Source organism: Colletotrichum truncatum, assembly GCF_014235925.2.
Source record: "Colletotrichum truncatum strain CMES1059 chromosome Unknown Contig_0004, whole genome shotgun sequence".
Classification (NCBI taxonomy): Eukaryota; Fungi; Ascomycota; class Sordariomycetes; order Glomerellales; family Glomerellaceae; genus Colletotrichum; species Colletotrichum truncatum.
This window is the reverse complement of record NW_027222401.1, coordinates 2396063-2420974: the sequence shown is the minus strand read 5'-3', so window position 1 is coordinate 2420974 and position 24912 is coordinate 2396063. Positions and strand designations below refer to the sequence as shown.

At 51.7% G+C, this 24912-nt stretch overlaps 7 protein-coding genes across 7 annotated transcripts; 5 read left to right on the top strand and 2 right to left on the bottom strand.

Annotated features, from left to right (window-relative positions):
• Nucleotides 1–807: 807 nt before the first annotated feature.
• Nucleotides 808–5466, top strand: CTRU02_207435 (phospholipid-translocating p-type atpase domain-containing protein; the record flags this gene model as incomplete). The annotated part of the gene is made up of 3 exons (XM_036719177.2): nucleotides 808–1233; nucleotides 1293–4471; nucleotides 4524–5466. 3 exons carry the CDS (start codon nucleotides 808–810, stop codon nucleotides 5464–5466), a joined length of 4548 nt encoding a protein of 1515 aa, XP_036588884.2.
• Nucleotides 5467–6685: 1219 nt separating this feature from the next.
• Nucleotides 6686–8642, top strand: CTRU02_207434 (aldehyde dehydrogenase; the record flags this gene model as incomplete). Its single annotated transcript, XM_036719178.1, has 3 exons — nucleotides 6686–6747; nucleotides 6821–6983; nucleotides 7056–8642. 3 exons carry the CDS (start codon nucleotides 6686–6688, stop codon nucleotides 8640–8642), a joined length of 1812 nt encoding a protein of 603 aa, XP_036588885.1.
• Nucleotides 8643–9229: 587 nt separating this feature from the next.
• Nucleotides 9230–11265, bottom strand: CTRU02_207433 (DEAD/DEAH box helicase; the record flags this gene model as incomplete). The annotated part of the gene is made up of 5 exons (XM_070204892.1): nucleotides 9230–9630; nucleotides 9691–10182; nucleotides 10235–10672; nucleotides 10724–10909; nucleotides 10941–11265. 5 exons carry the CDS (start codon nucleotides 11263–11265, stop codon nucleotides 9230–9232), a joined length of 1842 nt encoding a protein of 613 aa, XP_070061425.1.
• A 1799-nt stretch (nucleotides 11266–13064) lies between these two features.
• CTRU02_207432 (DEAD/DEAH box RNA helicase) lies at nucleotides 13065–14170 on the bottom strand (the record flags this gene model as incomplete). Its single annotated transcript, XM_036719180.1, has 2 exons — nucleotides 13065–14036; nucleotides 14123–14170. 2 exons carry the CDS (start codon nucleotides 14168–14170, stop codon nucleotides 13065–13067), a joined length of 1020 nt encoding a protein of 339 aa, XP_036588887.1.
• Nucleotides 14171–14650: 480 nt separating this feature from the next.
• Nucleotides 14651–15244, top strand: CTRU02_207431 (uncharacterized protein; the record flags this gene model as incomplete). The annotated part of the gene is made up of 3 exons (XM_070204891.1): nucleotides 14651–14668; nucleotides 14721–15050; nucleotides 15140–15244. The coding sequence occupies 3 exons, from the start codon at nucleotides 14651–14653 to the stop codon at nucleotides 15242–15244; spliced, it is 453 nt and encodes a 150-aa protein (XP_070061424.1).
• Nucleotides 15245–19781: 4537 nt separating this feature from the next.
• CTRU02_207430 (uncharacterized protein) lies at nucleotides 19782–20258 on the top strand (the record flags this gene model as incomplete). Its single annotated transcript, XM_036719183.1, has 1 exon — nucleotides 19782–20258. One exon carries the CDS (start codon nucleotides 19782–19784, stop codon nucleotides 20256–20258), a length of 477 nt encoding a protein of 158 aa, XP_036588890.1.
• Nucleotides 20259–21647: 1389 nt separating this feature from the next.
• CTRU02_207429 (uncharacterized protein) lies at nucleotides 21648–24411 on the top strand (the record flags this gene model as incomplete). Its single annotated transcript, XM_070204890.1, has 3 exons — nucleotides 21648–23364; nucleotides 23426–23920; nucleotides 23972–24411. 3 exons carry the CDS (start codon nucleotides 21648–21650, stop codon nucleotides 24409–24411), a joined length of 2652 nt encoding a protein of 883 aa, XP_070061423.1.
• Nucleotides 24412–24912: the final 501 nt, after the last annotated feature.

The following is a 24912-nucleotide window of genomic DNA, read 5'->3' as shown; positions in this document are numbered from 1 at the left end:
CAATTTACAGGACATAGTACCTGTTCTACCGCGTCCAAGGTCCGTACCTGGTTAGGCTGTTTCTGCTACAGTCCCCCACTCCAACGGCAGGGCGAGCTACCTCCGCCGCCACACATCCTCGAGGTACCTCCGCTACGTACCGCGCCTGCCGTCTCCGCCCCCTTGCGCCGTTCCTCAATACTGACATGCTCTGTGGTACGCGAGGTACTTTATCCAGCCTTGGATAACTCACAACCCCCTACAGCACAAGCACCGCTCAGGTGCTGCACATTGCACGAATTCACCCAAGCACTTTCACTCAGAAAGAATGGTGACTGGAGGTACATACCTGCCCACCCCTCCCCCCAGTAGCACAGCACCCAGAACCCAGCACCACCCCCTCTCAGCGGGTTTTTGGGTAACGCTGTCATCAAACACCCGCGACAGCGCCTCCCGGCCCCTTCTGGCAAAATAATTCTTGCCCCCTTCCGACCACTCCCTTTCAATCCTGTTACTCCCTCGCACGAACCACGCTCTCTTCAACCAACACCACAACACAACCTCGGACGGACAACGGCCAAGACGACGACCACGACGGGTGATTTCATTACCATCGTACGCCGCCACTCGTTTTCTGTTTCACGTCCTGCTCAACGATATTTCCTGGCGTTAAACCGACTTTCGACTTGCATTCCGCCAACCCTGGTCTGCGAGACGACTACCGAGTCCCCTCCCTATTAGGGACCACTGTTGCGGCCGGACGAGGCCATCCTGGAGGACAACTCGGGTTGATCGGGCTGCTTGCCCGCAGACGACGAGATGACCACGATGGCGTCCGCAAACAACGAAGCGGGACCGCCGCCGCCCGATCCCGAGAATCCTACACTGCGCACGAGATGGGCCACTCGCAAGATGACGATAAAAAGTAGTAGCAAGAAGAGGCTCTCCCTGATGAATCGCGCCGCCCATAAGAAGAAAAACAGCGAAAAGAGCCGCAGCTCTGGAGGCGGCGAATCCTTACAGACTGACAACACCGCAAATGAACCCGATGAAGCCCAAGGCGGCCGGAAACTATTCTTCAACCTTCCTTTGCCTCCGGAACTCAAGGATGAGGAGGGACACCCGAAGCATCACTTCACGAGAAACAAGATTCGGACAGCCAAATATACGCCACTGAGTTTCGTACCCAAGAATCTGTGGTTTCAATTTCAAAACATTGCCAATGTGTTCTTCCTATTTCTCGTCATATTGGGCGTAAGTCAACTCCCATCATATCTCTTACTGTTTGCTGAGCCATTCCCAACCATTTATAGTTTTTCCCCATCTTTGGTGGTGTAAACCCTGGGCTCAGCGCCGTCCCCCTGATCTTCATTGTTACCGTTACGGCTATTAAGGACGCCGTCGAGGATTACCGGCGAACGGTCCTGGACATTGAACTTAACAACGCCCCCGTCCACCGACTGCGGGGGTGGGACAATGTCAATGTCGAAGAGGACAATGTTTCCACATGGAGACGCATCAAGAAGGCCAACTCTCGCTTCTTTGGTCTGATCTGGCACACAATCGAGAGTATTTGGTCCAAGAAGGCAAGAGAAGAGTTGGCAAGACGAAAACCTCCTCAAGGATTGGCAGACGCGCCGCGGCCTTCGATCGAAACCCATGTTGAACCCCGTGACTCCCACCATTCTCCTAGATCTGCCCGAGACTCGTTCGTTTCTGCCAGAGAAGACATCCAGATGACCCCGATCCCTTCCCCATTGCCGCGACAAAACCTCGAGGTGCCGGACCCTACCGACCATGCACGGGCGAAGGAGATGATGCAACGTAAGGGCGATGTTCTGGATCGAACCTTGCCAACCAAGGGTGAAGCGCGCTTCCAGAAGGAACACTGGAAGGACTTGAGGGTTGGAGATTTTGTGCGAATTTACAACGATGATGAACTTCCGGCAGACATCATTGTCCTATCCACCTCAGATCCTGATGGGGCCTGCTACGTTGAAACGAAGAACCTTGACGGCGAGACTAATCTCAAAGTGCGACAAGCTCTTCGCTGCGGAAAGTCTCTAAAGCACGCGCGAGACTGCGAACGAGCCCGCTTCTGGATCGAGAGCGAAGCCCCGCAACCCAACCTTTACAAATATAATGGTGCTATCAGATGGCATCAGACATTCAATGACGAGGCCGAACCAGAGTTAATGACAGAGCCCATTACAATCGACAACATGCTTCTTCGAGGCTGCAATTTGAGAAACACGGAATGGGCGCTGGGCGTTGTTGTCTTTACGGGACATGACACCAAGATCATGATCAACTCTGGCATTACGCCTAGCAAGCGCCCTAGAATTGCGCGAGAGATGAACTTCAATGTCATCTGCAACTTCGGCATTCTGTTCCTTCTTTGTTTCCTGACGGCTATTATCAACGGTGTCGCTTGGGCGAAAACAGATGCGTCCTTGCACTTTTTCGACTTCGGACCCACGGGAGGTAGTGCGCCCATGTCCGGCTTCATCAGCTTTTTCGCCGCCATGATCGTATTCCAGAACTTGATTCCCATCGCTCTGTACATCACTCTCGAAATTGTTCGTCTTCTCCAAGCCATCTTTATCTACAGCGATATCGAAATGTATTACGACAAGCTGGACCAACCATGCATTCCGAAATCTTGGAACATCTCCGACGACGTGGGCCAGATTGAATACATCTTCTCTGACAAGACCGGCACCTTGACACAAAACGTGATGGAATTCAAGAAAGCAACTATCAACGGTCAACCGTATGGAGAGGCTTACACCGAGGCCCAGGCCGGAATGCAGAAGCGACTCGGTGTAGACGTTGAGAAGGAGGCTGCCGAAGCCAGAGCCGAGATTGCGGAAGCGAAAGTGCGAGCCGTCGAAGGCCTCAGAAACCTTCACGACAATCCTTACCTTCATGACGACGACGTGACTTTCATTGCCCCTGATTACGTGTCCGACTTGGCGGGCGACTCTGGCCCTGAGCAGCAAGCTGCCAACGAACATTTCATGCTCTGCCTCGCCTTATGCCACACTGTTATTGCCGAAAAGGTCCCCGGTTCACCACCCAAGATGATTTTCAAGGCTCAATCTCCTGACGAGGCTGCTCTTGTTGCAACAGCTCGCGACATGGGATTTACAGTGATTGGAAGTACTTCGGATGGCATTAAATTGAACGTCATGGGTGTTGATCGCCATTATCCCATCCTGAACACAATCGAATTTAATTCGAGCAGAAAGCGCATGAGCGCAATCGTGCGCATGCCTGACAACAGGATCCTTCTCATTTGCAAGGGAGCAGACAGTATCATCTACTCGCGCCTTAAGCGGGGTGAACAACAAGAGCTTCGAAAGATCACCGCTGAGCATCTTGAGATGTTTGCTCGCGAAGGTTTGAGAACACTCTGCATCGCACAACGGGAGCTTAATGAGGAGCAATACCAATCTTGGCAAAAGGAGTACAACGCTGCCGCCTCGGCCTTGGAGAACCGAGAGGAGAAGATGGAGGAGGTCGCCGACCAAATCGAACGCGAGCTGACCTTGCTTGGAGGTACCGCTATCGAGGACAGGCTGCAAGACGGTGTCCCTGACACCATTGCTCTGCTCGGTGACGCCGGTATCAAGCTCTGGGTTCTCACAGGTGACAAAGTTGAAACCGCCATCAACATCGGGTTCTCCTGCAACCTATTGAACAATGATATGGAACTGATCCATCTGAAAGTAGACGAAGACGAGACCGGCGAAATCCCTGATCACGAATTTCTCAACAAACTTGAGCAAGAACTTGACAAGTACCTGCACACTTTTAACATGAAGGGCGATGATGAGGATCTCGCAAAGGCCATAAAAAATCACGAACCTCCCGGCCCAACTCACGGCCTGGTCATCGACGGTTTCACATTGAAGTGGGTTCTTCACGACGCCTTGAAGCAGAAATTCTTGCTTCTCTGCAAGCAATGCAAGTCAGTTCTGTGCTGTCGTGTGAGTCCGGCTCAGAAGGCCGCGGTGGTGTCCATGGTGAAGCATGGCCTCAATGTCATGACGCTTTCCATCGGAGATGGTGCCAACGACGTTGCTATGATTCAAGAAGCCGACGTTGGAGTTGGTATTGCTGGCGAGGAAGGTCGGCAAGCCGTCATGTCATCAGACTACGCTATCGCGCAGTTCCGTTTCCTTCAGCGCTTGGTTCTTGTTCACGGCCGGTGGTCGTATCGCCGTCTTGGAGAGACAGTTGCCAACTTCTTCTACAAGAACGTGGTCTGGGTGTTTGGTATCTTCTGGTACCAAATTTACTGCGACTTTGACGTCACTTACATCTTCGAGTACACCTACATTTTGTTGTTCAGTCTGCTCTTCACGTCCGTTCCGGTCATCGTCATGGGTGTGTTGGATCAGGATGTCTCAGACAAGGTCTCTTTGGAGGTGCCCCAACTGTACCGCCGTGGCATTGAGCGTCTGGAATGGACGCAAACCAAATTCTGGTAAGTTGACCCATGATTATTCAGCTTAGTGCGAATGCTAACTGGTCGGTAGGCTGTACATGCTCGACGGTGTTTATCAATCCGTCATGGTCTTCTACATTCCCTACCTTACAGTTGTGAGCACCAGCTTCGTTAGCAAGAATGGTTTAAACATCGAAGACAGGACAAGACTCGGAGCCTACATCGTACACCCCGCCGTTATCACCATCAACGCTTACACCATCATGAACACCTACAGGTGGGATTGGGTAATGATATTGGTTGTTGTCTTGAGTGACTTGATGATCTTCATTGTGACTGGCATCTACACGTCAATGGAGTCATCAGTGTTTTATTACCAGGCCGCTCCGCAGGTCTACGCTCAAGCATCATTCTGGGCCGTCTTCTTTATCGTACCTGTTATCAGTATGTTCCCTCGATTCGCAATCAAGGCTGTCCAAAAAGTCTACTTCCCTTACGACGTCGACATTATCCGCGAACAAGAGCGCCAAGGCAAGTTTTCTCGGCTCACTCAGGGCGACGAGGCGACGGTTGTTGGGGAAGACGCAGCGAGCAAGACGCCATCAAACTCGTCGGTTAGCTCGCGTAAGGGTAAGCACATACACTACGCCAGTGTCGATGAAGACAGGAGGCCAATCTATCCACCTTCAGTTGCGACCCACACGACGCACAACCCACGTAGCCAAAACGGCAGTGATGGCACCAACTACACGGGCCATCGCCAGTCGATGGATATGGTGCATACGCAATCCCTTGATATGACGCCACCGATGCGTCCCTCCTTCGACCGCGCACGCCCCTCATACGATCGAGCACGACCGTCCTACGACCGAATTCGAGCTTCGATGGATCGCACGCGGGCCAGTTTCGAGGCAAGCAGCGACTTCACTTCGGCTGCTCGTCTCTCCAGAATAGAGTCCAGCCAATCATACAGTGACCGATTCCATCCGCGGCGGTTAAGAGGCTTGTCGTTGACCAAGAGCGCCAACAACTAAACAACCCTCGAACCACTGCGACCGACTCTCCTTGTATTATATCCATCATAACTTGCGACACACTGTCTTGTTTCTTTGCTGCTTTGTTGATATCCCCCAATGCATCACGATCTGCATGAGCGATCTACGACGTTCCCACCCTCGCGTACCAGCGACACCCCGATGCTTTGTCACCCACTCTCAGCCTCTGCCTTTTATTGTTTTTTGTTCCCTGACTTTTACATGTTTCTTGTTCCTTTTTTTTCCTTTTTTTTTTTTCCTTTTCATCGTATAGGGGTTCCTATTGCGACGGCGTTTAAAGGAGGGCAAAGGAAAGGAAGACTCGGGCGGCATATTTTTGTATGAGTTTGTTGTGCATCCTAGATTTTTGAGAAGGGGCGCTAGGAACCAGTCCATTCAAAGGTGCTGGAATCTCTCCTTAGGCTGGCCCAGGGCGTTTTGTCTGGACGGACCCAAGAAAGTGATGGCGCGAGGCTCTCGAGCAGCTAGCGCATTTTGTACATACACACGCGAACAGAAGGGAGGAAAAGGGGATGAAAAAAACATAATAGGGGCCGCTTGGAGACGAGCAGGTGAGACAGAAACCAACTGCTATTTAAACTGTTGAACAAGATATTCCCAAATACAAGTTCCCCGCTCCATAGTGATTAACCAGCGGCAAGCACAGTTTCCAACCTTGTTGCCCGCCTTAATAGCTTTCCAACGCCACAAATCATCAAGTGCTGTGCTGTTTAGTTTCTGTTGCAGAAGGTCAACATCTGACAGACAGAAATTTCCCCAGCGCGGACTACGTGCTGGCTTGCTTACTTACTTTCTCTTGGAAATGGCGGGTTTTTGATAGATCAAAGTCGTTATTACGCCTTCATTCTTCCAGTCTATCTCCCGTGATCCAAAAAGAATGGTTCCCCGCACAACGCAGGTACGATCCTTACAAGATTCGATATACCCTTGTAATGACGGTTCCGTGGACCCCCTGCCAATCTATGTCCATAAATGTGGAGCCCCACGGCCGGGGAAAGCTCTCCCGAGCTCTGCTGATTTTTGGCCAGGAACATCCGATGCGGTCCCCTAGGGTCTGCTGTGGACCAAAACTCCTCTATCTGTCTGTACTCTGGGCGAGGCACACATTCACGACCTCAACATCACACAAGCGGCCACCTCGATTACCTCGCCAACACACTCTCCATTGGCCGCCAATTGGGCCGAGGTCGATGTCAGTATGGACAAACAACTTCGGGACGAAGTTGCCGGAAGGCTCAATGGGTACATCGAAGCCATCCCGTACGCTACCACACGCCATATGGCGCCATTCTCTACTCAAAGACTACCTGCTAATTCAAAAGTCTGGGGACAGGGCCGACGTCTTTCAGTATGTTTTCGCTGCAATTGCCATTGCCTTCAGTATTTGGTTCTTCCGGTTAGCCTATGCATGGAAAGAGGATAAGGCTATTACCTACACCGTCCCCCCTCCCAAGACCCCAGTGGAGTTTTCGATCGTAGAAAAGACCAATGTCAAGGTAGGAAAGAGCTTCTGAAGTAGACTTATTGGACACGCTGCGTTGACGGCATTGCTAATACCGCTATTTCAGATCTCCGGTACTACCGCGATCCAATGCTATGCCCCAGCGACGGGTCAATTCCTCGGTTTCGTCAACCCCTCGACGCCCGCATCGATCGATCGTGCTGTTGATGCTGCCCATGCTGCTCAGATTAAATGGAAAAACACTTCCTTCCGCGAGCGTCGGCGCGTCCTACGCTCTATGCTTCGCCACGTAATCGATAATCAGGAAGCCATTTGCCGCGCTGCTTGTCTCGACTCTGGCAAGACTATGGTCGACGCCCAGCTGGGCGAGATCCTGGTTACCGTTGAGAAGCTTACTTGGACCCTAAACCATGGCGAGAAGGCACTTACACCAGAGAAGAGGCCTACGAACCTCTTAATGGTGTACAAGCGTAACGAGGTGCGGTACGAGCCGCTTGGTGTTGTTGGCGCGCTTGTCAGCTGGAACTACCCTTTTCATAACCTTATCGGGCCCATCATTTCGAGCATTTTCGCTGGCAATGGAGTTCTGGTTAAAGTCTCTGAGCAGACGGCTTGGAGTTCTCAGTATTTTACCGACATCGCAAGGGGTGCGCTTATTGCTCACGGGCATGATCCTGCCTTGATCCAGACGGTCGTGTGCTGGCCGCAAACTGCGAACCATATCACTGCCCATCCCAAAATCTCCCACTTAACCTTCATCGGCTCCCGCCCTGTGTGTCTCAAGGTTGCCGAATCAGCCGCCAAAACCCTAACTCCGTTGATCGCTGAGCTGGGTGGTAAGGACCCTTCCATTGTTCTCGACTCTGCTGCCAAGGATTTGAAGCGTATCGTTGAGATTCTCATGCGCGGAACCTTCCAAGCCTCCGGACAGAACTGCATTGGCATCGAACGTATCATCGTAACCCCAAAACTCTACGAGACCCTAGTTGCCACCCTTGCTCCTAAAGTTCAAGCTCTCCGCCTCGGCCCTATGGCAGACGTTGGTGCTATGATTTCCGACGCCTCTTTTGACCGCCTCGAGTCTCTTGTCGAAAGGGCCGTGAAGCAAGGCGCCCGACTACTCGCAGGTGGCAAGCGATATACCCACCCCGACCACCCAAAAGGCCACTACTTTACCCCGACCCTCCTTGTGGACGTCACCCCCGATATGGAGATCGCCAAGGAAGAATGCTTCGGTCCCATCATGACTATCATGCGTACCCTCGGTCATGATGCGAACTCCGTTCTTTCCATCGCTAATGCTGCAGACTTCGGTCTCGGGGCCTCCATCTTCGGCGGCGACAACGACCCCGTACTACGCGCCGTGGTCGATGGGCTGAAGACGGGAATGGTCGCAGTCAACGACTTTGGCACAACCTACGCCGTTCAGCTGCCCTTCGGCGGCGTTGGCGGCTCTGGATATGGCCGTTTCGCGGGCGAGGAGGGTCTTAGGGGTCTCTGCAATGTCAAGAGTATCTGCGCTGATCGTTTCGGCTGGTTGGGCATCCGCACCTCCATCCCCCCGCCCGTCAAGTATCCCGTTCCCGACCAGGAGCGAAGCTGGAGATTCACAAGAGGCGTGGTTGGTGTTGGCTATGCCCTGGGCCTGGGCGGTAAGCTCAAAGCCCTTCCTGATATTATGAAGAATGCTTGATATGCAAGGACCTTTTTGAATGGCGTTGTATAGACGGGTTTAGGTGGGCACGGCACGTAAATTAATCAGAGGAGGCGCTGTGGTAAGCATAGATATGTAATCTGGTAATCAAAAGCTCTTACTTTTTTTTTCTTTTCAGTGACTTTTAAGTGTATGAGCAAGTTTTTAAAAAAAGATTTGTAAGGGTATGTTCCCAGGGTCAACATCGTTTTCGTGCTAGTGCTCACGCGAATGATGGAAAAGCTTCTTTCACGGCCTATTATTTGATCGCTATGAATACGTATGCCTCACCTGGGACACCTCACGTCTATCATGATATGAGAATTCCACCAACCAGGTCTGAAATCGCTACACACAAGACCCCTTCATCAAGCATCATGGCGCGATATTTCGGGAACAAATGCCCGGGAATGGTCCCATTTAGTCTACCGGCAGTTTCTGTTCCACGTTGGCTATCTAACCCCGCCAAAGCATGACGAATAGACCGTGGTAACGTAACCTCTTTCATGAACCTATCCCCGATTTTCGTCCAAAGTCGCGAAACTAACCCAATCCCTTCTACGGGGAGAAGGTGAACGGCAACCCAATTACCCAGAATCACCAGCAGGAGCAATGCCCCAAGCGGCAGGCTGCTCACACTCCTGGTCATCATTACCGGCCTTGTTACCAGTAACGGAGCCAGCAGAAGCGCCCCAGGTATCGGTATCGCCAGCAGTCTTGCCTTCGTTGCCTTCTCCGCTCCAGTCCTCGTTGCCGCCAGAAGTAACGCCAAGATGAGCGATACCAGCTTCCTCAGGATCGAAATCTGACTCGGTCTCGAACTTCAAGTTCTCCAGGCCCTTTCCAGTGGGCTTGTAGGGCGCAAGGAATTCAGGGACTGTCTGCCCGGTCTCAAGAAGAGTGCGAACCAGAACACTGGCGATAGGCTCATCGCGCTCCGTGTAAAACGAGGTGGCGATGCCACGTTGACCCATGCGACCAGTACGACCTAGAAGAATAGGGGATAAGCAAAAGTTGCACCTTGAGAGGCATTTCAGGAAGACCTTACCGATGCGATGGGTATATTCCTCAATACCGCCGTGCTCCATACTGGGAAGGTCGTAGTTGATGACATGCTTGACATTCTTCACGTCAATGCCGCGGGCACTAATGCCAGTGGCGATCAGAATGGGGGCCTTGCCGGCACGGAAAGCACGCATGGAAGCCTCTCGCTCAAGCTGAGTACGATCGCTATGCATGGAGGTACAGGGGAACCCCATATTGAACAAAAAGTCGTCAACTTCATCTGCAGTGCGCTTGCTGTTGACGAAGATGATCGTTCGGCAGGCGGCCAGTGAGTTAATGTGCTCCTTGAGAGCGCTCTTTTTGTCAAAGGGTGCGACCTCGAAAACGCGTTGGAGGATGTTGGTGTGGGTGCTTCCAATGCGGCCGACATTGATACGGACGCTGGATATGGCAAGATGTTCCTTGGCCAGATCACGGAGGGGCTTTGGGAAGGTGGCTGAGAAAAGCATGTATTTGATGTTGCCCTCTTGTTGCTCTGGAGGCAAATGTTAGCAACAGCTCCTGAAGAAAATAATGGCAAAACTTACCACCACCAGTCATGATCACATCGAACTCGTCACGCCAGTCATCATGGAGCATCTCATCAGCCTCATCAAAGACCATGTAGCGGAGACGACGAAGTGATAAGACGTCAGGTCGCTGAATGAAGTCGCAAAGACGACCAGGGGAAGCGATGAGAATGTCGCAGCCCTTACCTAGCTGTTGGATCTGGTCACGAATAGGACCACCGCCATAGGCGACGCAAGGGCGAAGCATAGTACGGTAGCAGAACTTGCGAGCCTCGTTGAAGATCTGAATCGCGAGCTCACGGGTAGGGCAGACCACGACAACCAAGGGCTCAGCTCTGACAGGAGCTTCGCCAAGCTGGACCACGGCAGGGTTAGGACGTGGAGCTGCCAATTTCTTCGCCTTGCCCATTAGCTTATTCAAAATGGGAATCAGATAGGCAGCAGTCTTGCCAGAGCCTGAGAACAGAGTGAGCATCTATAAGCGGCTTCCAATTGGGGAGCACCTACCGGTTTGGGCAACGGCGACAACATCCAATCCCATGTGAATAGCTGGGATAGTGTACTTCTGGATAGGGGTAGGAGCATCATAACCAGAAAGCTCAATGTTCTCCAGCATCACAGGGTGAAGACCGCCATCCTTGTATGCCTGGATGGGTTTAACGCGAATTTCACCCACTTGGGAGACCTCAATCTCAGCGATACTAGAAATGTAAGCAAAATCTTGTGGTCATGGGACGAGTTTGGACATACGAAGTGAAATCAAGTCCACTGTGATCACGACGAGATTCAGGGTCACCGAAAAGCATGATCTCTAGCTCTGGATGCTTCGGACCAACATCGCCATATTCATCATTCCACTCGTAAATGACGTTGTTGCCCTCCCAGTTGCTGCTCTCAATTGGACCTTGCTGAGCGAGCTCGTCATAGTTGTAATTCAGAGGCTTTGTCCACTCCTTACCCTCGCCATCAATAGCAACGACTGGAAGATTCTGGCCAGCGTTGGCGGAAGGCAGGGCTGACTGGATCTCAGTGATATCCGGAAAGGACATTTTGTGAGGCGGTCTATTAAATTTCAACGTTAGAAGCGTTAAGAGATTTATCCACTATTCGTGCAGTCTTACCAGCTGATATATGATTGACTGATGATTTTTGACAGGCGCAAGAAAGACTGACAGCTTGAGGTTATCTGACTAGAAAGTCTCAAGTTAGTGAAAGAAGCTAAGAGCCAGGCAACGTGCGAAGGGTAGAGACAATTATATGAAATGGAAGGAAAGCCACCACACCCCGTGATGCGAAAATTCAGCCTGGCTCCGAAAGATAGGAATAGACGGAATTTTCGATCGAAGCAGAAGATCCCTGGGTATGATCTTGATGGCTTCTGTTTTGTTGTGGAAAGTGGTGACAACACACAAAGACGAGGGAAATTTCAACCAACGGTCTCTGGGAGAGAAGAGGGTAGAATGGGGAGAAGACGCGTACGCTGGCGTTTCTTCCCAAACTTGAGAAGGAAGGCCCTTGAAAGTGGAAGGAAGGAGACTGGAAGGAGGTGATATCGGTCAAGTGACGCGTCGAACTGATACCTCTTATCTGAGAAGTGGAAGACTGGTTTGCGAAGCACTTCCCACTGAACAACGGGAAATCCCACAGACAATCTCTGAAGAATATGAATCTGAGAGGGATAAAGAGGGATGCCAAAGGAGAAATAAGAAAAGACAAAAGATGGAAGTGAAGTTTACCTCTCCCAGCAGGCCCGATAGCGCATGGAAGAAATCTTATCGCCTGGAGATCTTTTTGGAAAGGCTGCACAATGGACAAGATGAAAGTAGGCTACTACGAGAGCAGAAAAGACGAGAAGTGGATGTGGTAGAATCTGACAGAACTGAAGTAGACGTGACAGTCACTTGATCCTTCAAATCAAGATGAAAGACCGGGAGGCAGGAGAGCCATGCCTAAGGTATTTTTTTCCCCTTGATAGAAGCAGGAAAGAACGACGGCTTCCTGCCTGTAATGGGTCGAAATATCGGGGGCAATAGGGAGGTGACTGCCATGAAAGAATTTTATCACAAGCCAGGTCATGTGAGCTATCGATGAAAGTTGTATTTTATATACAAAATTATCTGGATCTTTCTAGAGGCCGTAATTTGCCGGCGTCAGAGTAATCTGAGCAAGGTCTTCGAGGCGGTGTCCTAGGAAGCGCCCTTATAGCAAAAAGCTTCATGATGATGGTGCTAAGACGTCGTCGCCTGTCCATATCTGGCCGAGTTTTTGTTTGAACATGGAATAGAGCGAACCGGCTTTGTTTAGCAGCCAGCCCCTGAAAAATTGAACAGGGCATCGCACCACGCTCAACGGCATTTCCAAATGAAAGCCTTTGCAGAAATAGGAGTCTCACCAAGGTGAGAGGGGGTATCATTGATGTATCAATCTACATATATTATTTACAGATTGCTTGCTATTACGGACCCCTCTTGGATATCTTGTGTACGCCGACGCTAAGCCCCATTTCTGCGTGTCTATTCTTGGTCGACATCGACCCTAATAGTCCTCTTACGACCCTTTCAATACTGATGCGCTTCTGTTTTCAACATAATTGATCCCTTCCTCATGGCCGTCAGTCGTTTTACGGGGAATTTGGTGCAGCGACTTCCGTCCGGACTAGCCCTTCTGCAGCCCAGTCGCTCCGGTTGGGCCGACTACGAAAACAGAAAATAGCCGTGACGCCAGTACGACTATAATCACTTGGTTGTTGATGACAGTCGCCGTCTATCTGTGCCCTCGTGGCTTTTCGTAAACTCACGGAAAGTAGTTGAAGTCTGTGATGCGTCTAGGAAAGGCTAAAGCACATCCTTCACCACAAGTCGAGAAGATCCTGGGGGTCGACGGCCGAAGTTGGCTCATATCCACCTATATCCTCTTTCAGAGCTTGATCTAACGCAACCGCAGATCGCCCAGTAGCGCCGCCCTCCTTTTTGGCCTGGTCCACGCCGCGGTTGAATGATTCCAAAAACCTTTTGTGGAAGACACGCTGCCGAGACTCGCGGTCGTTATACATCTCAGCATCCTCATCGCGGCGTGTGCCGAAAAGGTTGAGATACGCAAACGGATTCGGCGCCCTTGGCACACGGCACATGTTGTCGTAATAAGCGTTTGGATTGCTTGGGATAGCAACCTCAGGTTTAAGTCCCGCCTTCAGGAACCTAGTCAACACACCAATCTGCCTCGCGTGCGACTGTGAGTCTTTGGATCTCAACCCTGTTTTGGGTGCGCTTGTCCACCCTGTGCTCGACTTCACAGACCATCCCATCAGCGCGCAAAAGCTGTTGAGCGTTTTGACCCAACCTCCGGGGCAGCTTACAGTCTCGTCCTCGGCCACATCGAGAAGCCACTCAAGCACAGACAAAGAATCGTTGCTAATATCGGCGGATAGATGCGTCATTCCAGCGCGGATGTACATTATGCACTTCTCGGCGTGGTGACTGACCTCGGATTCAGGCAGGGCACGGAAGAGCTTGAGAAGCTGGCTGCGGACAGGGCCCGAGGAATCGGAGATGAGGGGCAGCAGCTTGTTCAGAATGGTTGCGGTTCCAACTGGATTGTTGTCGGAGTCTACTTGGCTTGTCAGATGTGCAAGGGCCTCTTTACGCTGCTTGTCCGACCTCGAGGTCGAAGCAAGGGAAAGTTGGTGCTTGAATTGGATTCCGACGTCAGGGGCTTCTGTTGAGAGGGATTGCTTGCCCATCACAATGGACTTTGTCTGGAAGCTCGTGTCTGTGAAGTTGGATGGCTTGACCTTGGCCTTTCCAACCTTGAACTTTGGTTTCTGTGTGAGACAGTCAGTATTTCAGGGACATGTGAGAGAGTTGCTTTGAGGTGGTTCATCCACGCCTCACTGGAGTTCTCTCATACCGCAAAGTCCTTGGCCTTTTGATTCTTTTTCCTCGTACTTGAACCCATAGTGACGGCTGGCTCTGGTTGATGTATATAAACACACGATCGCTTTCAATACAACTCCACAACTGGACTGTGTTCTAATCGTGAATTTGTCTTTTCTTTTTTAAAAAGAATTCTCAACTTTTCAGTGAGATATTCACATGAGATAGATGGTCACAACTCAAGTCAGACACCCCTGCTGGAACCAGGAACCAGAAAATTTTAGCGGTCAGACACGGCAGAATTGTACGCTTTGGCCCCACTAAACGGTTGATACGCTGTTACCCAGTGAATCCTAGTACTAGTACAATAGCACCACCATCTGAGCTTAAGCTGATCAGCCAGCCTTACGGACCAAACACCTGAGCTTTACGGAACCTGTCTCCACGAGACGAATAATACCACACACTCCTTTTTGGCCTCTATCTTACGCTCTGGAGTTCTATCGTCGACGAAACACGCAGATCAACCCAGTAACTACTCTTTTTGTAAACAGCAAGCAACATGGCCGACCCCGTATCCGTGAGCGACCTCTCGAGACCCCTCTGGCGATGTCGTCATAGCTGACAAGAAGCGCCTTCGCGCGCGCGCAACAATAAAGACCAACGGACCCGATGCGCTTGATGAGACCCTCAATCGACTCTCCAAGAAGCCCGGCGTAAAAGCCGTTGTCATCCTCGACCGAGTCACAGGCGCGATACTCCGCACCACCGGACAGCTGTCCTTCAATGCCTCGGCGCTACCGAGCTCGGGCTCCTTCTCAGGCGAAGGGGCTGCCGCACAACAGCAACAGCAGAACGGCGAAGGTGGCAGCGAACAACCGCAGGGTCTTGAGGACTTTGCGGCTAAGGTGTGGAACTGGGTTAATGCGTCAGGCACGCTGGTGCTGGACCTGGATACAGAGGTAAATATGCTGCGTACACTCGTACAAAACACGATGCTGGGAAACTCTTGACCCTGGATAGAACCTGACTAGCTGACACGTATGGGCAGGACGAACTCAAGCTGCTGAGGCTACGAACGAAGAAGCAAGAACTGGTCATTGTACCGGATCCAAAATACCTCCTTATCGTGGTCCACGACACACCGCCTGCTTGAAGAGAGATACCAAGTCATTACGAATAAAGTCGACTTTTGTTTCACAAGTCTCATGCACTTGTCCTCCTCATCGAGCAAAGTGTCGTTCATGCATACATGCGTATCAGCAGGCGGAGGGCTGGAACCGGCGAACCCATTGGCCGAACGTAAAATGAGGGCATCTCCCAGATAGTTAGTCGGCAGAAGGTTGGAGATTAGGCCATAAGCTCGGAGTATGCACGCCACATAAGATTACGGGCAGTCGAATCGACGTAAATTGTCGAGGGCTGCGCAAGGCGCGAGGCACGAGGCACGAATGATACCCTGAAATTTCCCATCCACTACCGTAGCATTAGAGCCGGAATTAAACCGGTGCGGCTGCTGCTTCGTCGTGACAACGTCCGGACCGCTAGCTTAGCTACCTCAGTACTGTGTCGTTGGGCAGCGAGGATATATAATCGTTGAAAAGGGAAAGGTCAAAAGTCAATGTTCATCTCATGGCGGCTCGTGAATCAATGCCACCGGCTCAGCTCCGAGACACCCTGGGCTGTCTGTTCCTTGCTTCGAGGTGAACCATCTGTCAACCCTGTTTTGCTCCCCTTCTTGGTGTGACCCTCGGACAGCACGACCATAGCTGTTTGATATGTTCGATTGGACGTCATATTCCAAACCCAAGCAACGTGGCGCGACAACATGCCAACGGGAAGTGGGTTTGGCTGCTAAAGTAGGTAGACAAGTGGTTTGCCGACAGGCCACGACCACAAACACCCCCATTCGCTTGGGCGGACTGGGGGGGCGGAAGTGTGCCGTAACAAGCCTGAGATTAAATTAAGGGCGCCTCCCTTCAGCCTTTGTGAGCCACTTTGTCCCTGGTTCTGGCCAGTCGGCAGACAAATCTTTGTAACCTCGCCTCAAATCTTCGAGCACACAAAACGGGTGGGAAAGTGGACATGCCCACAATAGGGCGACGTTTGAGATTCTGCAAAAAAAAAAAAAAAAAAAAAAAAAAAAAAGTCCAGGTTCTATTTCAGCAAGTTACGGCGAGGTGCTGCCGGGACTTGGCTAGCTTGCCGTCACAATAGCACTCGTGTAAAGTTGCTCGTAGGGAAAAGGTATTAAAAAAAAAAAAAAGAGAGATTGAAACCCTTTAGACTTTTTTAACCTCCTTGTCTATACGTAGTAGCTTTGTCTTGCTCCGACGTGTGTCTATCTATTCTTGGTTTTACAGAGTCTCTTGCAGTGTAACCTTCCGTTTTGAAATGGGCTGATGGGTTCGTTTATTGAACTTTGTTAGACTGTGTTTGCGTTAGTTGCCAGGGAAGCCTAGTTGCACCTGCTGTCATCAAAAATTGATGGGCTCGAGCTTCTTCTCTGCGTTGTCTATGAGAGGTGTTGGAATATGGGCCAAGCTAAGCACCTTTCAACCCCCCTCCCCCCCTTTTTTTTTTCTGCCTCCGTCTCCATTCCCCTTCCCCAATGTCATGAGACGGCGATGTTCGAGAACAATGGATATGATACTGAACGCCCTCGCGGAATGATGCTCCTTACCCATGGCACGTCGTCTCATGTCGGGGCAGATCAGGGCCCACAGCTGCCCAATGCTTCTTCTCTTGCGGATACCCATCCCCCCCTTGGAGCTTCTGAAGCTAGGGGTCCATTGGTGGCTGAGAAGGAATCTAAGCAGAAAGAAAGTCTCCCGTGACTGCGCGCGACGAAAGCACCCGTGGTTGACGTTTCAAAAGTCTTGAAATAGTTCCAGATACAGCATGCGGGATCGCCATGGCTGGGCCTCCACGGACATCGAACCTGGTCGAGAAACTTTACCCCATATCGAACGTTGAACGGCCTTCCAGAAGGACAGGAAAAAAACAATAGATCATCGGCTGTTGAGGTGGGCCTTTCTGTTTGAAAAAAGATCTGAAGCACACGGAGGAAGGAGGAAGGAGGAGAAACGTCAAGCCACATCCTTATTATGTCGGTGTAACCGAGGATTGGCAGAAAAAGATGCGACGGCCCGATGGGCTCTTGACGATGGTGGCGCTTTTCTTCTTCATTCTGCAAGATCGTATGCGTATGGATGGTACACAGCCATGCCGATTCCCCCCCTTCAGTCCCAGTCTTAATGATTCCGCGCCGTGAGCGTTTCCAGGGCTGGCTGGGTTCCAAGCTTTGCCGAGCTTTTAGTACGCTGCATGATACAGTGACCTGCTTTCTTTTGTACTTCTTTTGCACAGCCATATTACCAATTGAGGGTCAACTCAGATCCAACTATTCCGGTGAGTCTTGAACCAAGGACTTGGAGACCAAGAGGAGCAAATGGCACGCACATAAAAAAAAGCCCACACTCAGTCATGCGGAATCTCCGTTCAGCTCACCATCCACTGGGGGCAACAGATAGAAACCGGAGCGGCTCACCGCACCCATCTCCTGCGCAGGTGGAGAGAACATGGTGCTGCGGATCCCGAAACCACCTAATCAGAGATCTCCCAAACAGCCCTAGTCGTTATAATTCACATGCGCTTTTGCTCATCGTTCTCGTTCCGGCGTCTTGCAGGATGCTGCCTGTGCAGTTTTCGCGGATATCGGATCCAGCTGTGCTCCATTACTTCCACAAATCCTTCTTCATCCTTCTTTTTTTCTGCCCCATCTCCAGAAGAAAAGGAAAGAAAAAAAGAAAATAAAAGTCCACAGAGGCAAAGCAGCAGGGGGTCCGAAAATGGTGTGTGGTTGCGGTCGTGATCATGGATCCCCTACCTACTCGCGGCCTCCGTGCTATGTGTCAGTGTACCCGTTCTGTCTTGTCTTGCTGTCTAACTGTCATTGTGTTGACGTCTCTCCGTCTCTCTGTACCTGTCTCTGCTTCTGTTGCTGTTGTCGTTGCTGTTGTGTTGGAACTAACCCTTGCCGGGATATGTTTGGATGCAAGGCGGCGCAGCAGGACGCAGCACAATGTATGTAGTCTGACATCAATAAAAAGGCAAAGGTAAAGGTGTCCAACGATGCTTCTTGCTGTACGTACTACTGCTACCATATTCGTACCGCGAAATGAGAAATGAGCGATGGGCATCCCTGCCAATCAGAGTGACAGCCCATGACAAGATACTGTCGCTTTTTGTGTCGCTTTCATGCTAGCTCGGATTCCCACGGTAAGGCAGCGCGACGCAAGGCGGGACAGGGAACATGGAACTGGGCTCTTGTTTTTTTTTTTTTTTTTAATTCCTCCTACAGCTATGAAATCAGTGGAGGAAATAAGAGGCAAATGACTGACTGGTGGCGCGCTCGTAATGGAGAGAGAGAGAGAGAGAGAAGAGGAAGTCCATGCCATGCCTGTAACGCCTACAGTCCCGATTCATCTGGGGGGAGATGACGAACAGCTTCTGATGCTCTTGATTTGTACTCTATATTTGTTTTTTTTAGTTTTTTTTTTCCCTCTCTCTTTTCCCTCCCCCAGTCCACTCGCACTCTGCCCGGTCCTTTCTATCATCCTTGGAACACCTTGCAAGATGAGCCTTTCTGTTTAATCGTACAATCTTGGATCTGAGACTGCCGGGCTTCGTCCCCCTCCTGATCCTAGTCGCTCCAGTCTCCCCGTCGCCATCCTTCCCCAAACCCTCTTCGTCGTCCCGCTGTGATGCACCTCCCCAGCTCCGGGATGCTATATTCAAGTACGTAAATAATAATTCAAGGACTCTTGTGCTATGTAGCCTGCGTGACACCAAAGCCAGCCCATCCCCCATACCCATGAGCCTGCGCGTGCACCTGCGGCTAGGACGAGGGGTGCACCAACGAAGTGGACATCTCTCTGTGTCGGCTGTCCTATCCTGTGCCTGTCTTATGCTGTCCTGTTTGTCGCCATCCAGTCAGAGGAGGCCCTTCACAGGGGAAAAAAGGCCCAGGCCCAGTCCAGCCAGACACCAGCAGATGCTGCCCAAAGAGTGACAGGTAAGGAAGAGTGGACGATACCAGGAGCATGTCCCCTGCCTTGGCAGCTATCGGCCATGAGTGAGTGTGTGTGTGTGCCTGTCTCTCTCTCGCTCTGAGTTGATTCGAATTTCTTGTTTTAACATCCCGCCGCCTTGCTCTCCTTCTCACTTTTTCTCTCGTCTTTCTCTTTTTGCTGGCACACTCTTACTTTACTGCCCCCCTCCATCTCGATTTTCTCTCCGTTTTCCGTCCCTCCCCCCACTATCATCGTCACTCAGTCTGCGCCTTTTCTGCAGCCATACTTGGTTCGAGGCCGTCCCGCGTTTGTCCCCTCAGTTGTAACTCCAAGGTCACCTTGCAGAAAAGTTGGAGTCGTCCTGCCTTGTTCATTGGAGACAATACGTCAGCCCCTCATACGCCACGGAGACCAGCCACCGACAACAAGGCAGGTAGAGAAGCTATCGAAAAGTTACGTCCAGGGAACAGGACTCGACAGTATTGCAGGAGGATCGGACCAGAAAGACGGCATCAAGGGGAGGAAAAAGTGAGCTGAATCTAGAAACCCAAAAGGGTCGAGGCGAATGACACGAACACGACGACCATCTTTCATCCCATCTTATCAGAGACGACAAAGATGCCATCGCTATCCCTCCTTAGACGGGGGTCCAAACAACACGACCAACAACCGTTAGCGGTCCAACGGCCACAAACAAGTCCACGAAAGGAAGATGGAAGCGGGTTGCAGCTGAGTGCGGGCACCGGCACCGAAACACTCGCAGGATCGGGATCAGGATCAGGAACGGGCGAACGGGAGCGCAAGTCGTCCAAACGGGATTTCTTTGGCGGGCTACTGGGTCGTAGCAGAGGCCGCACCACGACGTCGTCGCCGGCCACCTCTGGACGCGGGACCGGTGCGGAGTCACCCACCAAGCTTCCTGTAAGTGCCCATTCCGCTTGTTCTCTTACTCGAGGCTTGTTCCTGTCCCTGTCGTTCCATTCAGACTATTTATTGTCTGCTCTCCGTATTCCCACCGTTCACGAGCCTGTCGTTCTATTTCCCACCTTTTTGTGGTTCTGTTGGTCTCCTCCCCCCACCAGGCAAGGTCCCTGAATAGCATATATTGTGCTGGAAGCACAAATGTCTCTCGTTCCCCGACGCTTCGGTAGCCCCGGTCAATGCTGGAAATGAGGAATCCCTCAGAATAGCAACAAGTGTGCTGGGAAGATGCGCGCAACGCATGCGTGCATGCACACATACACATTACATAGTACTTGCTCGCAGAGCTGTGCAGGATATTGTATGTTTGTATGTTTGTATGCTGCAGCAGATATACGCATGTTTGGTTACCACCCACACCTCAGCTCACCCCGCCCGCATCCCCTCTCCTCCCCTCCCCTCCTCTCAAGGCCAGAACTAGACCAGGTCCGGTCCGGTCGGCGTCAGTGGGTTCTGCCTTAGACTGGATATTCCGTGCGCTAAGCCCACGGTTACCGTTGGACGGCGTGGGCTCCTCCCAAGCACCGATGTGCGACGTGGATACCTCTTCCCACCCTGGGAGCCCTGGGGCCTTTGGTGACGGGTCCTGGCACCTGGTCGGTCCCGCCCAGCCCAGATGACCCAGCTGATGCTCGCTCGCTCCTCCTCCTCCACCGGGCTGGACGCGGATGGGCCCTGGACCTCCTTGGGGCTGGCTGGTGGTGGTGGTGCAGCTGCTGCTACTGCTGCTGCAGACCCCGAGTCGTCATTGCCAATTCCCCCCTCCACCATGTCACTTCCCCGCCATCATCTCATCCAATCCATTAAATGGGAGCTGCATCAGGCCACTTTCGTCACCCTGTCTGTCTTTTCTTCGCCCACCTCTTGCATCAAATACCGTCCTTGGAAGTCCACTCGACGGATAATCGTACCTGCCGTGACGTCTTCAGAGACACTTTGCTCGTCTCCTACTCCTTTTTTTTTTCCCCCTTTGTCCTTCTCTTCCTCGTCCGAGGTGCTCTGACGATCTCTACCCGTGGCTCCCTTGCATATTCTCCTTTGCCGCGTGATCAGCTTCGGGGTTTCCAATTGCCCAGCCTTGCAACCATTTTGCTTTTGTAAAACATAGCTTGTCTTTTTCATTTTCTTCTCTTCTTCTTTTGCATTGTGAGAAGCTACGTCTGTCTACAACACCAACGTTGGCTGGGACAAGCGTGTTCAAGCTATTCGGAACAAAGAAACATCTCCGTCCGCCTTCCCAAGTGGACGTAGACAGTATTCCCAGCCTCCATTCTGACTCGATTTTCTCCAATTGGATCATCCTCGTTCAGCCGTTGTAAAAATAAGCCATTGTGTCTCACCAGCAAACCCCAGGTTTCCCCTCCGCAAAGCAGTGCCGAGTCCCGTTCTTCTCGATCGCCGCCCCCTCTTAACCCCAACAAGCCACTCCCTTCCCCGCCTCCTGTCGACATCGAGGAAGCCAATGGCCCTCCGGCCAAACCTGTCTTGAAACTGACCAAAATCATGGCAACCCTCAGCGACGATGATATCGAGAAGCTCTTCTCCGGAGCTCCTCAATACTTTGCTCGCTCCGAGGGCCATTACACCGGCGCCCCACACCCCTCCGTCGCCTTTCCTTGGGACGAATCCCTCGAAATCCGCGACTTGACAGACCATGTACAAATTGAAGACGCCGCCTGGAGCTGCATCACAGCATGGCCTCATATCACGAGAGACATGAACAGCAATCCGGCTGCCATCAGGTGTGCTAGAGAGAGGAAGCGCGCCCACTTCCACCCGCGATGTCGAGAGCGGCCTAATATGCTGAGCATGCAAGGTCTGGAGAAGGGCACAATGGGATATCAGGCGGCGCTCGAGATGCCTGTTGGTGACGCCCTACAGGAAGAGCAGTTTGGTTTCGACAGTCTCGGGACCAAGGCCAATGCCATTATCGAGCAGCGGCAAAAGTTGCTGGCCTCCAAGGACGGTCTTCGCCGCCTGGAGGAGTCGGCTATCCTGGACCAGCTCATTAAGAATGGGGCGAGATACAAAGAGAACAGAGTTCACAGGAAGATTTCCCACACCCTATACAACGAACTGTTCCTCGGCATCCTCTACCCGCCAACTCGCGTCATCGACCACCACGACCCCTACAGCCTTTCAGTTCAAATCCAAGCGCTTGTCAAGGTGCTCGCTGCGCCGAACGTCTGGATCGATTTTTCTCATGTTGAATGGAGGATCCGTCTCGGGCAAATATTGTGGGGCTCGTTCGAGGGTGACGAGCTCGAGACTGAAGTTGAGATTGATGACGCCGAAACCAATGAGGAGCGTAAAGAGGAGAGATATTGGTTGCTGCTGCAAATCCTCCTCGCTTGTGAACTTCTAATAAGACTAGACGCCATAATTGAGGGCGAAGAATTGGGTATCGAAAGTATCAGGCCCGCCGAAATCCATCGTTTTGAGAAGGATGCCAACCAGTCAGTTAAGTGGTCACTGCACCTTGCACGGGCTTGGCTTGAGAACATCGAGATTGTAGAGGCCAAGGTTGATCCTACGAGCGTTGGACAGAAGCGCAACTCTGGCGGCTGGTTGGCTTCATTGACCGGCAAGATGAGTTTGCATCATCACAACCATGCCACCACAGGAGACAGCGTTTCTATATACACCATTCAAGGACGATACATCGAGCGGCAAGTCAGCGGTCTGACACACTTTGCGAGAAAGCTTCGGTGGCCCGACATCGAGTCGGATACCTATGCTGAACACATCTCAGAGACCGTCAACAAAGTCTCTGAGGCGACCCCTATTCACACACCCGCCGAAACTCCGCTGAGCATTGACACGCGGAGATCATCTTACTTTGGGGGCGGCCGGGCTGAGGCAAGCGTCACACGGCACCCGTCAGGAAAACGCAAGATTTCAGCGGCTCTTCATCCTTCCGGCTGGCTTTCAAAGTCCTACGTATCAGGTCTGATGCTCCCAGGTGAAGGACTCTATCATTTGATCATGTCAACTTTGTTGGAGAACGACAAAGAGGCCATGGCGAAACTGGGCCCAATGGCCAACCTGTGTGGCGGTTTCGTATACAGAGGAAAGAGTTTCTGGAGCACCGCTTGCATCGTTGGTCGGGTTCTGGCAGCTGGTAATGGATCTGCCCAATGCATGGGCTGGATTTCAAGCGATATTACTCCCCACGGCCATGCCGACGGATGGGTTAACATCGATGTTGCCGAAGTTTCCGGTGAGTTTAAAGCCCTACTGCTGATTTCTTTTTTAAACAATCATGCTTACAGCCTTGGCAGCCGATATGAAGAAGACTGGCCGACAAGCCAGACTTTGGGGAAAGACTCACGTCGAGCGTGAGTCCTGCGTCCTAGGGGACGCAGACCCTAAATCAGTGCTCCCTGCCGACTTCATCATTCCTTACGAAAACAACTATTCCGAGCCGCCCCCGAGCTTGAGCATTGGGCTGATATCCCTTAACCTGTTTGCTCCTGTAGACTCGGTTCAGTCTACTCCAACCGAGGAAGTGTTGACTCCGCTCTCTGATGTAACTAGAGCCCCAGAGCTTCACACGTATCCGGCCTCTGTTTCGTTTTCCGTTGGACCCCTTGGCGGCGAAGCCAAAGAGTACAACTACGCCTTGTCTAATGACATCCAATTCGTCACAGCACATCCCTGTGCTCCCTCATCTCGTGTCAAGGTGATGAGGTCGCCGTCGAGCCCCACAATTCAGCAGATTGATGTGGATGGTACCAGCATCGGTGGCAAGAGCTCCAGTCCTACCACTATCACAGGTAAATCACCCTATCTCACCCAGCACAGCCGCGTATACTGATCGTTTTCAGGACACCCCCTGCACAAGTTCTTTACATATACCGTCATTCACCTTTCGGAGCTTCTTGAGAAACCAAACGTCTCGCTGGAGGATCTTCTGCTCAATACGACATCCATCCGACGCCCATCCCTCACCCCTACGACTAACACAACACCTCGGGTACTAGTCATCGACTGCATCACGAACTTCACGCGACAGCCGCCAACGCAGGAGACCCCTACGTCACCTATTCTGGAGCGCACCGCTAATGGCGCTAGTCTCGCGGCTGCTAAGATGCATCTGGAGTCGCGACGTCGTCAGTTCGGTAGCGATATGGAGATTCTCGTCCGGGCATTTTGCGCTGAGAAGGGCTGGAATGCCATCATCTCGCGACGCCGGCGGGGCTGCCTTGCCTGCGCTATCAGAGAGGCCGGGGCACTGGCGTGGAAGGTCATCATTCGTGTTGACTAGATTATGAGTTTAATTATTCTGTACATTTATACATTTAGGAATCGTGGACGATGTAGATGTGTTGGGCGTAATTAGTTTCTGGAAGGATACTACTAGGGGTACACGTACGCACACGCACGCACATACGAGAGGCATTCACAGCGTTGCTTTTACGAAATGAACCGAGGAAGAGAAGACAGAGCAAGGCGCGTGCATAGTTAAGTAAAAGCGGCAGTGCGAGATACCCCCGTTGATATATATATATACACATATATGTTATAATGAAGATACTCCCTCCTCACACCGTTGCTTGTGTAACTGTTGACGGGTCTTGGACTGAGACATCACATGGAACGTAGTAGGCATGAAAGAGCGGTTATTCGTGGCTTGGCCGTTATGGAAGGTTAAAAAAAAAAACAAAAAAACCCGTCTTGCATATTAACGAGGGTGCATCGAGTGGCGCGGAATGCCAGAGAGTTACATGTGATAAAAAAAAAAAAAAAACCATATACACCCAAAGAA